Genomic DNA, 17,949 nt, shown 5'->3' with positions numbered 1-17,949 from the left:
TGATTACCACATACCACCCCCTGCCCTCAGCTGATGAATCAGTACTCCTCCATGTTGAACACTACTTGGAGGAAGCACTGAGAGTGGCAAGGGTGCAGAATGTATTGGGGGCTTCAATGTCCATTACCAAGAGTGGCTCAGTAGCACCACCACAGACTGAGCTGGCCAAGTTCTAAAGGACACAGCTGCTAGACTGGGTCTGTGGCAGCTAGTGAGGGAACCAGCAAGAGGGAAAAACATACTTGATCTCCTCGCCTGCTGCAGATGCATATGTCCATGACAGTATCGGTAGGAGTGATCACCGCACAATCCTTGTGGAGAAGCCCTCCATGATTCACATTGAGGATACACTCGGTCGTGCAGTGTGGCACTACCACTGTGCTAAATGGGATAAATTTCAAACTAATCTAGCAACTCGAGACTGGGCATCCATGAGGCACTGTGGGCCATCAGCAGCAGAATTGTACTCGACCACAATCTGTAACCTCGGCCTGGCATATCCCCCACTCCATCATTATCACCAAGCCAGGGGATCAACCCTGGGTTCAATGAAGAGTGTAGGGGGGCATGTCAGGAGCAGCACCAGGTATACCTAAAAATGAGTTGTAAACCTGGTGAATCTACAGAACAGGGCTACTTAAATGCCAAACAGCATAAGCAGCAAGTGATAGACATAGCTAAGTTATTCCACAACCAATGGATCACATCTAAGCTCTGCAGCCCTGCCACAATAGTCATGAATGGTGGTGGACAATTAAACAACTCACTGGAGGAGGAGGCCCCACAAATATCCCCATCCTTAATGATGGAGGAGCCCAGCACATCAGTGCAAAAGAGAAGGCTGAAGCATTCGCAATAACATTCAGCCAGAATTGTCGAGTAGATGATCCATCTCTGTCTCCTTCTGAGGCCCCCAGCATCAGAGATGCCAGTCTTCAGCCATTTTGATTCACCCCATGTGATATCAAGAAATGGGCAGCAGATATATGTGAACACCACCATCTGGAAGTTCCCCTCCAAGGTGCGGGCCCTGACAATATTCCAGCAATAGTACTGAAGACTTGTGCTCCAGAACTTGCTACACCCTTAGCCAAGCTGTTCCAGTACAGCTACATCACTGGCAACTACCCAGCAATGTGGAAAGTTGCCCAGCTATGTCCTGTACACAAAGCAGGACAAATCCAACCTGGCCAATTACCGCCCCATCAGTCTCCTCTCAATCATCAGTAAAGTAATGGAAGGGGGTCATCAACAGTACTATCAAGCGGCACTTGCTTAGCAATAACCTACTCACTGACGCCCAGTTTTGGTTCTGCCAGAGGCACTCAGCTCCTGACCTCATTACAGCTTGGGTTCAAACATGGACAAAAGAGCTGAACTCCAGAGGTGAGGTGAGAGTGACTGTCCTTGACATCAAGACAGCATTTGACTGGGTGTTGCTTTAAGGGGCCCTAGCAAAACTGGAGCCAATGGGAATTGGCAGAGGGGGGAAACCTTGTTGGAGTTAAACCTAGCACAAAAGAAGATGGTGGTGGTTGTTGGAGGTCAATCAGCTCAGTTCCAGGACATCACTGCAAGAGTTCCTCAGGGTAGTGTCCTAGGCCCAACCATCTTCAGCTGCTTCATCAATGACCTTTTCCCCCATCATAAGGTCAGAAATGGGATGTTTGCTGATGATTGCACAATGTTCAACACCAACACCATTTGTGACTCCTCAGATACTGAAGCAGTCCATGTCCAAATGCAGCAAGACCTGGACAATATCCAGGCTTGGGCTGACAAGTGGCAAGTAACATACATGCCACAATGGTGCCAGGCAATGACCATCTCCAACAAGGCAGACTCTAACCATCGTCCTATGACACTCAGTGACACTACCATCGCTGAATCCCACACTGTGAACAACCTGGAGGTTACCATTGATCAGAAACTGAACTGGACTAGCCATATAAGTACTGTGGCTACAAGGACAGATCAGAGGCTAGGAATCATGCAATGAGTAACTCACCTCCTGACTCCCCAAAGCCTGTCCACCATCTACAAGGCACAAGGTCAGGAGTGTGATGGAATACCCTCCCCTTGCCTGGGTGAGTGCAGCTATAACAACACAAGAAACTTGATGCCTTCCAGGACAAAGCAGCCCACTTGATTGGTACCCCTTCCACAAACATTCACTTTCTCCACCACCACCGAATAGCGGCAGCAGTGTGTACCATCAACAGGTTGCACTGCAGAAACTTACTAGGGCTCCTTAGGCAGCACCTGCCAAAGCTATGGCAGCTACCATCTAGAAGGCAAGGGCAGCAGATACATGTGAACACCACCATCTGGAAGTTCCCCTCCAAGGCACTCACCATCCTGACTTGGAACTATATTGCCGTTCATTCACTGTCGCTGGGTCAAAATCCTGGACTCCTTCCCTCATAGCACTGTGGGTGTACGTACACCACATAGACTGCAGCAGTTCAAGAAGGCAATTAGGGATGGCGATAAATGCTGGCCAAGCCAGTGACACCCACATCCCGTTAACGAATATTTTTTTAATAATAGACCAACAACTGAAATGTACAGACAATAGAATTTACTTTCCTGGAGCTTTTCTACCAAAGTTCATGCAAACATAGGTGTTTTCCATTGGGGTTGGAATAAGCACACTCTTAAATAGACCATCATTTTCCAACCCTTTCTCAATACAGGGGTGATGCCAGTGGGCTGCTAATGTACCCTTTTTTTTTAAGGGTAGACTGAGCAATTATAGGCCAGTCAACCTAATCTCTGTGGTGTGCAAATTATTGGAAAATAAAATTCTCAAGGACAGTATAAATCGTTATTTAGAAAGGCAAGGATGAATTGAGGAAAGTCAGCAGTGATTTGTCAAGAGAAGGTCATGTCCAACTAATTTGTGTGAACTTTTTTGAGGTGGTAAAAAACGAGGGTTGATGAGGGTAACACAATTAATGTAATCTACATGAATTTTACGTAAGGCTTTTGACAAGGTAGGTTCCACATGACCGACTAGTCAGATAAGTAAAAGCCCATGAGTTTCAAAAGTTGGATCCCAAATTGACCCATGGCAGAAAGCAAAGTACAATGGTCGATATGGTTTTTTTTTTGTGCCTAGAAGGCTGTTTCTGCTGGGGTTCCACAGGGCTCAACACTAGATCCTAGAAGGTAGCAGGATAGGTTTGATCAGGTGGTTAAGAATCCATATGGGATACTTTTCTTTATTAGCCGAAGCATAGAACATAAGAGTAGGGTGATTATTCTAAAACTGTATAAAGCCCGAGTTTTATTACAACTAGAAAATTGTGTACAGCTCTGGTCACCACTTATCGGGAAGGGTGTGATCATACTAGACGGTACAGAGAAGATTTACAAATAATGTTGCTTGGAGTGGAGAATTTTAGCTGTGAGGATGAATTAGCTGGGATCATTTTCTTTGGAACAGAGGAGGTGGAGCAGAGATTTAATTGAGGTATATGAAACTGTGAAAGCCTAGATAGAATGGATAGGAAGGATCTATTTTTACCTTGGGTCAATAAAAAGGGGAAATAGATTTAAAATAATTGGTAATAGGGGTTGAGAAGAACATTTTTGACTCGGGGATAGTAGGGGTCTGGAAAGGGTGGGAGAAGCATAAAACCTCATTGGATTTAACAAACCACTTGGATTATACTGGTAACCTACAGAGCTACAGCCCAAGGACTCCAAAGTGGAATTGGGCTGGATAGCTTTTTTCAACCGGTAACAGACGTGATGGGCCGAATAGTCACTACCTGTGATGATTCTGTTCTGGCTCAATTTGTTCATTATCAAGTTTTGACTAGTGTTGAACTGACCAATGCAGAGAAGGAAAGCTACATGTTTGATATCCAATCTGAGCTGAGATGGCAACAGATAGCAATTGGCCCCTGCATTCTGGGCGAGGGATGAATAAAAAATCAACTTAGAATCCTGATTCCTATCCTGTAATCTTTGTGGATATGAACATTAATCATAGGGCACCTTTTGAGACTGTTACTGACAAATACGCTGGCACCTGAATAGTCATTTGGACAGTACTGGAGTGTGGTTGCTACCAGTGGAACTCCTGCTCCAGCATTAACTGGTGTCTTCAGGGGTAATGAAAGTTGAGATGTTGAACTAAAAATAACTGGAGTGTGGTATTTATGCAGAAGCCTTTTTAAAAATTTTTTATTGTCTGTATATTCCCCAGGCAAGCCTTAAATTGAAAGAGGGGCCAAATGATGTGGTATTTAGTATAACAACTCAGTATCAAGGTACCTGCCGCTGTGAAGGAACCATATACCTCTGGAACTGGGATGATAAAGTCGTCATATCTGATATTGATGGAACCATAACCAAGTAGGTTTTGTACCTGGAAGTACTTGTATTCTAACAGCATTAGTTTTCATTAGATGCATATATGAAAGACTGCGTGTTGTGACGACTCACGGGGGATAGTGCGCTGTAATATCAAGCCCCACTGTTCCCCAAGCTGCAACAAATGTGGAAAGTTTGACCAAATCACCAGATTGACCCAATTCTATCTAACTGTTTAATGTGGGTTAACAGAATATGAGCACTAGGCTTATAAACTTAATAAGTAAATAACCGTTTATTGAACAAATTGTCTTTAATTAATGGCAAAAGAAAGAAATATGAACTGCTAGCTTCTAACTCAATAACTTAAACTCTACCCCTTCTTAAACCCCTGTGTACACAAACATGGATTTTAAGGGCAAAATAAAACAGTTCAGTAGCACCAATCCGGAGTACGGGATTAGATGGTTTGATTTTGGTTGAAGTCTTCCCAAATTCCTAGCAGCTCGTTGTTAGTGACATGAGATGGTCTTCCAGCATTTTCAGTCCATGGTTCACTGGTTGAAAACTTGCTTTTCAATGTCTCTACTAGTCTCTTGACAGGGGTTTTCAGAGAAAGCAGGTTACAGAGATGTGAGGTACAGCCAGCTAGCTATTATGGCAGAATTGCTGGAATCTTACAAACACAGGAGAGAGGGGTTTCAGGTCTTCCCTCTTTGCATGCTAGGAGCTGTTCTGCCAGCATTGTTACCACATAAAACCCTGGTCACCTGGTCAGGAGCCAATTAAAATGCTGTCGTTGGGCAGTTCCCCCTAGTCCAGAAATCCTTTCCGGCACCATCCTTTTCTCTTGTGGCACCCTATGTTCCAGGATAGCAACATCGTAGATATTCCTCATCCTGCTCCAGTGAACATGTCTTTCATCTGCAACCATGGTCGCTTTTTAAAGCCACAGCCCAAGAGAAATAAAAAAATAGGTTATTTACAGTATGTAGGATAATAAATTGGTTTAAAAGAAAAACCTTTATATGCAAAGTTCTGTATGAACCTTGTAATTTATGCAGGATTTTCCCCTGTTTATGTATGATGTAGTTTTATTCATAATGTAGCAGGTTGCTTAATATTATTTAAGAAAAATGTATGGAGCCGCCAATCCAGAATTTTGTCCAATATGTCTTCTCTGTAAACTTCAGGGAGAATGAAATGTATGCGTTACATATTATACTTTTTCTCACCAGAATATGCACACGTTTCTGAATTCATGAATTTTCATGTCACCATGCTATTGGCAAACTCAAATTTATTTGCCAGTTTCCTGCACTACTTCCTCTTGCTAATTTGCTTATTGAACTGTACTTTCCATTTATATAGCCTGACTCTGCTCTGTAGTGTTGATTAACCCCACTCCTTTGAACTGCATATGATCCAGTTTTTCTCTTGTTCTGCCTCATTGTCTTTTTTCAGTATCCATGCACCCAGAATTATTCTATAATGACATTGAACAGCTTCTCATGGTGAAGTTTTTAAGTTTCCATTCAACAGAACGAGGATTTTCAAAAGGTCATCTGCTTTATTGCTCTGTTCCCTTTTCCATTACTGCCTGTACCTGTTGTGAGTGTGTGTGCAGTGTTGTTGAATTTTCCTTCATTCCTGCATGTTTCTTTGGCACTGTGGGGCTGCTGCAAATCTGTGGGTCTTCGAACCTAGCAAGTGCTGGGATTGTGCTGGTGGGAACATCTACCGATCACCCCGCAGGACTATCAGGGTCACGAGGAGATTCCTTGCTTTTTAGTAATTCATCTGGGTGCCCACCATGGATACATCTCTAGCATCTGACAAATCAGTGGAGGTGGAATATGTAGCATGGACCACAACTGCTCTCTTATCAACAAACTGCCTGGCTCATCAGCCTTGTTTATCAAACCAAGACATCCAGGAGTACCTTGCATCCCGTGGCCAGTATTCCACTAGTCATTTAATGCATTGTCTGGTTGGTGAATCACAAACCAAGGCCTTTAACTTGGGTATTTTTTCCTTAACTACACCTCAATGTGGATGACTCTGTGGTGGATTGAGGTTCTTCCCCAAACAACATATGTCATTCCTTGCTGTGAGAGTGTGCTGAAAGCGTCATGAATGTTTTCAGCTCCTGTAATTACCTATCGTTCTTCAGGTTAAATCTATTCCAAATGTTGACTGTGACAGTTGAGGGAGTTAGAACAGACTGATAGTGCCGTTGCTCTCCAGTATTTTTTTGTTCTCCCAAATTGTGTCTCAACAACATGCTTGAAAGAAATCATATCCTATCACACTAAGATAAAAGCAAAAAACTGCGGATGCTGGAAATCCAAAACAAAAACAAAAATACCTGGAAAAACTCAGCAGGTCTGGCAGCATCTGTGGAGAGGAGCACAGTTAACGTTTCGAGTCCGCATGACTCTTCAACAGAACTAAGGAAAAATAGAAAAGGGGTGAAATATAAGCTGGTTTAAGAGGGGTGGGGGGGGTGGGGGGGTGGGGGTGGGACAAGAAGAGCTGGATAGAGGGCCTGTGATAGGTGGAGATAACCTAAAGATGTCACAGACAAAAGGACAAAGAGGTGTTGAAGGTGGTGATATTATCTAAAGGAATGTGCTAATTAAGGATTGCACGTCCCTCAATTTAGTCTACTGCATTCGTTGCTCCCAATGCGGTTTCCTCTACACTGGAGAGACCAAACGCAGACTGGGTGACTGCTTTGCAGAACACCTTCGGTCTGTCCGCAAGCATTACCCAGACCTCCCTGTCGCTTGCCATTTCAACACTCCACCCTGCTCTCATGCCCACATGTCCGTCCTTGGCTTGCTGCAATGTTCCAGTGAAGCTCAACGCAAACTGGAGGAACAGCACCTCATCTTCCGACTAGGCACTTTACAGCCTTCAGGACTGAATATTGAGTTCAACAATTTTAGATCATGAACTCTCTCCTCCATCCCCACTCCCTTTCCAATTTTCCCCCTCCTTTTTGTTTTTTTCCAATAATTTATATAGATTTTTCTTTTCCCACCTATTTCCATTATTTTTAAATGTATTTCCATCCATTGTTTTATCTCTACCTTTTAACCTTTTTCGATTCCTTCACCCCACCCCACCCCCACTAGGGCCATCTGTACCTTGCTCGTCCTGCTTTCTACCCTTAATTAGCACATTCCTTTAGATAATATCACCACCTTCAACACCTCCTTGTCCTTTTGTCTGTGACATCTTTTGGTAATCTCCACCTATCACTGGCCCTCTATCCAGCTCTACCTGTCCCACCCGCCCCCCTGCTTAAACCAGCTTATATTTCACCCCTTTTCTATTTTTCCTTAGTTCTGTTGAAGAGTCATGCGGACTTGAAACGTTAACTGTGCTCCTCTCCACAGTTGCTGCCAGACCTGCTGAGTTTTTCCAGGTATTTTTGTTTTTGTTTCATATCCTATCACAGTTCACTAACATGCAGTACTAACCTGCAATGCCAGCAAGGTGCAAAGTAGCATACGTCAAACAGGAATAACATTTGAGTAGTTAATTGTGCTCAACTTTTGTTTGTTAAAACCTACATTAACGTCAAAACAATGTTTTCTCCAGAAAATGGAAGAGACTTGTGCAGATAAGCGTGCACAGATGAATATTTCTGTTTGGGATGATGTGAGGTGGTTAGAGTTCAGGGAATTCTGTGTACACAAGCTTTTCTTTTCTCCTGTAATGTTCAGTGCTCCTGCATTTCATTCAGATCCTGTGACTTTTGTTTAAATTGCATGATTTACTAAGTGTCAATCCTGCTCTCTGCCAGGTGGCTAAGACACCTTCCTGGCAAAGACAGTTTTTCTGAAAAGCAAGTAAACCACACCACTCCCTCAAATCATTTATGAATTATATAGATGTTTTTCCTTTGATTCACTGATGATCCATTTTCACCTGTCATACCCCAGATATTCCTATGAGCCATTGTTCTAACAAGCAAGGTATTAGTGCAAAGGTTACTGTGTGGTTCTAAATGTTTAAGCTCCAGCTATATCATTGTTTTGCCAAAGTGCATCTTCAGCTTCATGAACTAAGTATGATGCCTCCAATTGAAGAGAAACTGTGCACTCCATAACTGGATAAACAGATACTTTGCAGGTAGGTGTAGATTTCTTTATAACCTGACTTACAAGCTAAGAAATCTATACTCGCCAAGTAATGTGTTTCAGGCACTGGTATCCCAAGTTGGAGTTTTCTACTCCTTGCAATGGGTGTCAACAGCATGGTGGAAGGATCTGCGTAAGGTAGTCTGTGTTGTGCCACCTCCATATATAGCTTCCCATCATCAACACTTCATTAGGAATTTTGGCAGACCTGAGGCTGACTCCTTCTCCAACATCTTTAGTGACAGGTCTTTCCTCCCTCTCCGCAGTTGCTTCTCCTTTGTCCCCACAAATTTTCCTCAGCCAGATCCTGGATCTCATATGTGATCCAGAGGAAATGCTTCCATTGGACTCATAGGAGTTAATTGCATAGAAAAACATAGCTGTATCAATCAGTCAATAACATTGATGAACTGCTTACCTTGACATATTTTTTGATATCTTAACTGTTTAGTATGTTACTGCTGCCTAACAGTTTGCATCTTACCTCCTCATTAATATTACTTTTAGTTTTATTTGTGATGGGCCTATTTAAAATTAGTGTAATAATACACTAATCAACTTACAACTTTAGAGCTTAAGCTGGGTTTTAAATACATTATGGTAATGTTTATATTTTTTTTGTAGGTCTGATGCCTTAGGGCAGATCCTTCCTCAGCTGGGCAAGGACTGGACCCATCCTGGGATCGCCAAACTCTATCATAAGATTCATGAGTATGTCTGGCAATCACATTTAAGAAAAAGTAACGTTGCTAAGAGGTTGTAAAAGGGTTCAACTGATTTTTAATTTTTCCCCCACCTTTGCAAGTTACCTCCCCAGTTGGTGTCTCCTTACTGTGATATGGTTCCATGACACTGGATACCCTCGAATGCTCTGCCCAAATGGTCTTTATTTATTTGAGTTTTGACTGTTTATCCACTTTGAAAGCCACGGCTGAACCTGATCTTGCCTGGTATCCAGAAATGCAAACTTCCAGAAGGGGTGCTGGACAAGAATCAAAACGGGAAAGTTGGCAGACTTTACACTCTCTACCCGTGCTTAAATAAATTGCAGCATTGACCCTGGACTGAATTTCTGGACACTGTGATTCCACTATTCGTTGGATAAACTAGTTGAGTGATTCAGGGGTATTTAATAGGTAATGGAAAGTAATGGCATTTCTGGTCCTTGACATTCCTGAGAGCTATGGTGATATCTCTAACATATACCAAATCATGAAGTTTCTATATTTTAAAGTCATATTTTGAGATATGGCTGGTTGCTTTAAATTTTGTTTACTGCAACAGATGGCTGAATGGAAATTTGTCACCAGATAATGTCAAGAGCCCCTTGGCATTATTCATGTGCAAATATGTTCTGATTGCAAAACAAGTAGAAACCACTTGCTTTATTTTGGAAAGCCCTTGACCTTCTTATTTCCAATGTGCAAATAGCTTTGCCTGATATCTGGTTGAGGTTCAGGAGACCATAGCATTATTAATTTGATTTTGCTGAACTGTTGAGGACAATTTTGATTTTTTTTTTCTATGCCTCGTTGCTTTGAAGAGTTTGAGTTACACCTCTGGCAGCCGGCATAGCAGCATTAAACCTATGGAGAAAAGTGTGGCTTTTTATGACTAGCTGTTGGAGAAGCACCTGATAGCATGGAGCAGTGCAGGTGTAAAGAGAGGTAGTAGAGTAGTGTTATCAGCATACCTATGGAAAGTGACCCCATGTCAGTGGATAATGTCTCCATGGGACAGCAAATTGAGGAGAGAGCCAAGGATAATTTCTTGGGAAACTCTGGAGGAAATTATTGAGCAGAAGAAGCATTGCTGGAGATTCTCTGGCTGGGTGTGAAATGAGTGAAACTGAGCGTCTCCCGATCTGGACAATGGAGGAAACACATTGGAATAAGATGGTGTTGACCATGTCAAAGGCTATAAACAGGACATGGAAGCATAATGCAACATAATCACAGTCGCAGAGAATGAGATTTACCATTTTCATTCGAGCCATTTTGATGCTATCTATTTCCACCTTTGTAACATCACCCGACTCCACACCTGCCTCAGCTCACCCTCATGCCTATTTTATCTCTAGACTTGTCGATTTCGATGTAATCCTGAATGTCCTTCCACATAATACGCCCTAAACTTGAGGTCATCCAAAACTCTGCCCATACCCTTACTCGTACCAAGGTCAGTTCAGTCACCCCTGTGCTCGCTGACTTATATTGGTTCCCCATCAAGTAATGTCTTGATTTTAAAATTATCATCCTTCTTTTCAAATTCCACCATTGCCTCTCCCTATATTTATGATCTCTTCCAACCCTACAACCCTAATTTGTGTTCCTTCAATTCAGACTTATTGAGCATCCACAATTTTAATTGCTTCACCATTGGCAGTCATGCCTTCAGCTGCCATGACCCTAAGCTCTAGAATTCCCTCCCTAAACCTCTGTCTCTTCCCTCCTTTTAGGACCTCCTTAAAACCTATATCATTGGTAACCTGTCCTAATATCTCCTTATGTGGTTCTGTCAAATTTGTTTAATAACTGTACTGTGAATGCCCTTGGAATGCTTTATTACATTAAAGGTGCTATATAAATAATAGTAATAACAGAAGTCATGAGAAAGCTTCTGCAGTTCCAAGAACTATCCACTTCAGTGTCAGCAGTGTCTATCGAAAAGAATTAGACCCAAATCCATTTGTCAGATGACTGAAAACAAACTTGTCTCCAGACTGCTTGTGAAAGAAAGCAAGTTATTTTTCTGATTCAATGAACATCCAGTCAGATTTTTCAAAACAGAACATGTTTGCATAAGAGTTTTTTAATTATTTAGATATTAAACATTAAAACAATGGATTGTTTTTCTTATTGCATTGCATTTACATTTCTAATCACAAATCTGTATATATAAAAATTTACGAAGATTTGTCAAAATTAATTTTAGGCACATTTTAACATTAGATTGGTTCGCTTAAAAAAAATCAGAATTTACCAGAGTCACAATGTTAACATTTTAATTATCTATAACAAATCTGATATTTCTATTATAGTAACATGTTATTGGCAGTGTGTGTGATTTTTTTTCCAGAGGGAAGTTCTGGATTTTCCAGAAGGGAGCAAAAATAATTTTAAAAATAGCTTTTCCAAAAATCAGTATATACAAATTGTGTATTGTATAAAGAGGCTTGAGAGTAAATCGACTGGCCATCCTCTAAATTAGGAGATGGGATTTATGCAAGGTACTGTTTGCCTTATCCCACAATGCCACCACCCCCTCACCCTTGCCAGTGCTTTTGGGTTTTCTTCCTGCCTTTCCAGAAGATACTAAGACCTGTAAATCCAGTAACATGATGGCTAAAACAGTTAGAAAAAGCCAAAACTTGGTTTCGTCCAGAGATCACTTGAGAATAAAATGTGTAAACAGCAAAATATATTGTTATATTAAATAATAAATAACCTTTGCTGCACAGAACTAATTGAGAAGTTAAGATGGTTTAAACATAACCCAAGGCTATTGCATATTAATTATACACCATATAGTGATGTTTATTGTTCTTTGCTGTTTGTTTAAAGGAATGGTTATAAATTTCTCTACTGTTCAGCACGTGCCATTGGCATGGCAAACATGACAAGAGGCTATTTGCACTGGGTGAATGATAAAGGAACAATCCTTCCTAGAGGACCCTTACTGCTAGCTCCTAGCAGCCTTTTTTCAGCTTTTCATAGGTACGTGGCAGGATCTTAAATAAGTAAGGAAACATTTTTACAGATGCATGACAAAGATTATTTCACTAACTGTTTTAAAGCACAGCCTTTTGATGCTGGTTAGAATGCTGTCACTGAAACACGGGCTGAATTTTGCTGATTGCTGGCAAGTCCAACCGCCAGAGTTGAAGGTGGATGATGACTCTACTTCGGCAGATGGCAGGTCCGGCATGGCATGTTTCTCTTGGCAGCCAATTAACAGGCCATGGCGCCAAATCTGTCCAATTAGGTAACCAGGTTAAGAGCTACCAGCCCAATTAGAGGACCAGCAGCTCAGCTGCCTCATTTGTAACACCACAGATGCAGGGCACCTCACTGGCCAGGTGCCCAAGAAGACAGTTGAGGTAGGTTGCAGGAAGCTGGAGCCAGGCCCCAGGGGGCTCTTCTTTGGCCATGGAGTGTCCGTAAAGGAGGCTCCTACCCCATTCCACCTCTAGAGTGCACTGGGATGCCGCTATTACTTGGTGGGCTCATCTGACATGGGTAAAATACCCGTGGAGGTAAAAATGGCCTTTACGTGGTTCAGTTGGCCTTCCGGTGAACATCCAAACCACTAGCTTTCCTTCCACTGGCAATATGGCATGGTGATGGAAAGACATTCTGCCTTACTGACACCTTCCTCAGCATTTTGCCAGCACTTTGCCTCCCAACCGATCCCCAAAGTGCCCAGAAAATTTTGGGGGTTTGTTCAAGCGTCTGACATGCCCGGAGACCCATTGCTATAAGGCTTTAAACCAAGCTACTAAAAAATTTGGTTAAGGTGTTGTCCAATATTGAGTATTCTCTGTAAACATACCCCACCTCCCAAGTTCAGAAAGCTTTGTTGTTGTTTTAGGATTTAGCACCCCGGTTGGTATGCAGGTTTTCACTGAAGTTTAACCAAATAAAAGAATGCAACCTTGCAACACAGGATATTGGAAGCTCTCTGTTCAGCTAGTTCTACCTACTGAGGCATTGATTTTCAGAGTGGCCTTGGCTAAATGGGAAGAATCCTGGCTCCCCTCTGCCAGGCAGGTCAGACGTCAACAGTGTCCTGGAATACCAAGTTACTGTTGTTTGGTTTAGTTGGATTACTGATTCTGCCACAGCAGTTTTGCATTCCTGATCCAGGGCATAATCAATTGTGGAGCTACCCTGACCCCATCTGAGGATAATCACTAGATGGTGTCTAATTTTGTTCTATATAATGCTACTACAAAGCACCTTTGTGGAATGCTTGATTATGTTTAAGACTATGTGCACCATTGCTGTATATCTACAACCTTTTAAAAGTAAAGTTGGTATTGCATTTGTTTAGAATGCAGAAGTGTTGCATTTATTTGTGGTAGGTTTGAATTAACTTTACAAAGTTTAAAAAGCAAAATTTCCAATATCTGTCATGGGCAGCTGGAATTTGATCCTGCTAAAGGTAGGATTCCAGAGCATAATCGTGGCCAAAGTTTTGAGGAGCAGGTCTTTTTCATGTGTAGGAGCAAATGACACTTGGCAAGACCACCCTACCACTTTGTTTATGCTGTTAACAATGACAAAAATCGAGGAAGTGCTACATTGAGACTAGGGAAGATTGCTGGTGGAAACTGTACAATGCAAAATCTTTTAGTAACATGTACATATTTTAAAGATGCATTGTTGAATAGTCAATACACCATTTTACCTGAAATATTATGTAGTCACGTTTTTGTCTGACATTGTACCTGTCATGTTGCAGGGAGGTAATAGAGAAGAAACCAGAAAAGTTTAAAATTGAATGTTTGAATGACATCAAAAATTTATTTACTGTTTACAACCAGCCTTTCTACGCTGCTTTTGGGAACCGGTCTAATGTAAGTAGCTGGTCAACCTGACTATTTCATACCTTTCACTCTAGAGACTGTCATGTTATGGTCAAGAGGGGTGTTGATTTAAACAGCTGTGATTTCTCCTCTCTCCACCTGTCCATAAACAGAAAGATGTTTTGATTTGCTTTCCCCTTTATAAGTGGTGGTGTATTTCCCAACCCCTCAATTTTGGTGTGATCCAATTTCTATTAATAACCAAACAGCAAACTCATGATAGGATTAACTCAAGGGTTAGTTTATTTAGCACGCACTTAAACGTAGGAGAAATGTATCAACCCTTGTATCACTCATATACAATAAATGAGGGATAGAGAAAGAAATATTTACAGGACAAAGACCACAAAGAAAAGAACTATTGTCTAATGTGTGTCCAGAGTCCAGAATCAATGTTAAATGGTGTATTCCTTCAGAGGCTGGCAGGTTGAAAACTGACACTGGATAATTCATTTTTCCAGTAGAGTTGACTTCCATGATGAGATAGGTACGCAGAGATGAACGAGTCTGTAGGCGATGGTTCAGAAGTTCCAGTAGAGAGTGTAGATGGGGCCAGGTGTTCAAACCTGGACACAGACCCTTTTCTGTGCTGCTGTTTGATAGAAAGATGGTAGACTGAACTTTTGAGCTCCACAGGGCAATATTACAGGTTCCACCAGCTAAGTGGGGAGGGGGGGGTCATGTCACATGACTTCCACCTCTCACTTTGGCATTGACAAAGGGTGTATATCTCTTTTTGTTTGGGTCCCTGAGATTGTTAATGTTCCAACCGTTAAGCATTTGAAAGGAAAGTTGCAGGCTCAGCTCTAACAGACTAGTAGGCTCCATTTAGCCAACCTGTGCTCTGAAATGTAATTGGCCTTGGTATAGTTCCCTTAGAATTTGGCCTCTGCAACCCACAGTGGTGTTTAGCACCTCTTCAGAGATGATGAGGCATGAGTTTCTGTGATACTGCCAAATAGCCCCTTTTGTTTGGGGTTGCAGACAGACATAGCTTCAGCCTTTTAAAAAGGTCATTGTCCAGTTTTAAAATTTTAGAAATCTCCATGAGGATATATGTTTTATAAAAATATAGTGAGGTATTAGCCCAGTTAGTTGCCAAATAGTTGTATTTTAACTGCTTCAAAAAATATGTAAAATTATATAAAAAATAAAAATATGGGTTTTTGCCCTTAGTCTTATAATTAACAGTGCTTAGTAATTTTAAACATCAGAGTACCAAGCACTGTACGGTGTGCGAGATTTAATGCCTGTTTTTTTGACTTTCATTTCTTTTTCAGGATGTTTGTGCCTACCAGCAAGTAGGAGTTCCGGATTATAGAATTTTTACAGTAAATCCAAAAGGTGAACTCATACAGGAGCAAACCAAGGGCAATAAATCTTCGTGAGTATTCTGATTATCCTGAGACACTCAAAATACCAAAGACCATCTTTGATCTAAGCACAGAAATTGGGATTTAAAAGCAAACTGCAACGTTGTTGTAAACTTTGGAAAAACAATGTGATACCAATTTTTAAAAAGTTCCTTATGTTTAGCATTAAAATAATAATTGGGACTAACTCTTGCTGATGTAACTCTTTTATAGGGAGAGACGTGTGTGTATATTATTTGCTCCTCGCAGTAATAACTCCCATGTCCATTCTACATTTTGCTTAATCCAACCAGGGATCAGGCTATTTTGGATCTGGTAATGTGTAATGAGGCAGGTTTAATAAATGATATCAGAGTAAAGGGTCCCCTAGGAAACAGTGACCATAAAATGGTGGAATTTAGCATTCAGTTTGTGTGTGAGAAACTTGGGGCGGAAGCAACTGTGCTAAACTTAAATAAGGGTAATTACAATGGAATGAGGGCAAAGTTGGCTGGTGTGGACTAGGAAAGCAGTTTAGCAGAAAAGATGGTTGATGAACAATGGCAGATGTTTAAGAAAATAGATCATGACTCTCAACAAAGATATATGCCAGCGAGGAAGAAGGATTCAAGGAAGGGGATAAACCAACCATAGCTAACCAAGGAAGTTAAGGACAGTATCAAATTGAAAGAAAAAACATAGTGTGGCAAAGATTAGTGGTAAGCCAGAGGATTGGGAAAGTTTTAAAAACCAACAAAAGATGAGCAAAAAAATAATAGAGGGAGAAAATAAATTTTGAGGGTAAACTCGCAAGTAATATAAAAATGGACAGTCAGAGCTTCTTTAAATATATAAAAAGGAAGAGAGAAGCCAAAGTGAACATAGGCCCCTTATAGAATGAGGCTGGGGAAATAATGGGGAACCAGGAAATGGCAGAGGAGTTGAATAAATACTTTGCTTCAGTCTTCATGGTAGAAGATACTAATAGCATTCCAAAAATACTAAATAATCAAGGGGCAAAAGGGGGGTGTGGAGAGAGGAAAAAGTACAAAAAATATCACGCAAGAAAAAGTACTAGGGAAACTAATGGGGATAAAGGCTAATAAGTCCCCTGGACCTGATGGGTTGCATCCTAGGATATTAAAGGGAGTAGCTACAGAGATAGCGGATGTATTGGTAGTAATCTTCCAAGAAACCTTAAATTCTGGAAAAGTCCCAGAGGATTGGAGAACGGCCAATGTAATACCCTTATTCAAAAAGGGAGGGAGACAACAAAATGGGTAGCTATAGACCAGTTAGCTTAACATCTGTCGTTGGGAAAATGTTGGAGTCTATTATAAAGGATGTAATAGCAGAGCATTTAAAAATACACATAGTCTAATCAAGCAGAGTCAGCATGGCTTTATGAAGGGGAAATCATGCCTAACAAATTTATTAGAATTCTTTGAAGAGGTAACTAGCAGGATAGATAAAGGGGAACTAGTAGACGTAATAAATTTGGATTTCCAAAAGGCATTCAATAAGGTACCACACAAGGCTACTTAAGATAAGAGCCCATGGTGTTGGGGGTAGTAGTATATTAACATGGATAGAGGATTGTCTAACTAATAGAAGACAGAGATAAAAACAAAAAACTACTGCGGATGCTGGAAATCCAAAACAAAAACAGAATTACCTGGAAAAACTCAGCAGGTCTGGCAGCATCGGTGGAGAAGAAAAAGAGTCGACGTTTCAAGTCCACATGACCCTTCAACAGAACTGAGTATAGTTAGGAGAGGGGTGAAATATAAGCTGGTTTAAGGTGGGGGGCGGGGGGAGAGAAGTTGAGGGTGGGGTGGTTGTAGGGACAAGCAAGCAGTGATAGGAGCAGATAATCAAAAGATGTCACAGACAAAAGGATCAAAGAGGTGTTGAAGGTGGTGATATTATCTAAGAAAAGTGCTAATTAAGAATGGATGGCAGGACACTCAAGGTACAACTCTAGTGGGGGTGGGGTGGAAAGACTGACAAGGTATTAGTTGTAGATTTAAAAATAATGGAAATAGGTGGGAAAAGAAAAATCTATATAAATTATTGAAAAAAACAAAAGGGAGCGGGAAGAAACGGGGTGGGGATGGGGGGAGGGAGTTTAAGATTTAAAATTGTTGAATTCAATATTCAGCCCGGAAGGCTGTAAAGTGCCTAGTCGGAAGATGAGGTGCTGTTCCTCCAGTTTGCGTTGGGCTTCACTGGAACAATGCAGCAAGCCAAGGACAGACATGTGGGCAAGAGAGCAGGGTGGAGTGTTAAAATGGCAAGCGACAGGGAGGTTTGGGTCTTTCTTGCGGACAGACTGCAGGTGTTCTGCAAAGCGGTCGCCCAGTTTGCGTTTGGTCTCTCCAATGTAGAGGAGACCGCATTGGGAGCAATGAATGCAGTAGACTAAGTTAGGGGAAATGCAAGTGAAATGCTTTGCTTCACTTGAAAGGAGTGTTTGGGTCCTTGGATGGTGAGGAGAGAGGAAGTGAAGGGACAGGTGTTGCATCTTCTGCATGGG

The 17,949-nt window shown here is 41.5% G+C and overlaps 1 protein-coding gene across 5 annotated transcripts in view; it reads left to right on the top strand.

Moving 5' to 3' along the window:
• The window catches only part of lpin2 (lipin 2), a 107,736-nt gene that overhangs the window by 80,350 nt on the left and 9,437 nt on the right, over nt 1-17,949 (top strand). For all 5 annotated transcript variants that reach the window (XM_078540633.1, XM_078540632.1, XM_078540631.1 and 2 more), the window contains 5 exons: nt 4,217-4,365; nt 9,099-9,185; nt 12,038-12,190; nt 13,938-14,052; nt 15,342-15,445. In XM_078540633.1, the coding sequence (XP_078396759.1) occupies nt 4,217-4,365; nt 9,099-9,185; nt 12,038-12,190; nt 13,938-14,052; nt 15,342-15,445 (608 nt within the window). The remainder of the gene's footprint in view (nt 1-4,216; nt 4,366-9,098; nt 9,186-12,037; nt 12,191-13,937; nt 14,053-15,341; nt 15,446-17,949) is intronic.

The sequence above is a fragment of the Cetorhinus maximus genome, chromosome 4 (assembly GCF_964194155.1).
Source record: "Cetorhinus maximus chromosome 4, sCetMax3.hap1.1, whole genome shotgun sequence".
NCBI lineage: Eukaryota > Metazoa > Chordata > Chondrichthyes > Lamniformes > Cetorhinidae > Cetorhinus > Cetorhinus maximus.
Note: the sequence above shows the minus strand (reverse complement) of the source record. Positions and strands in the feature narration are given on the sequence as shown.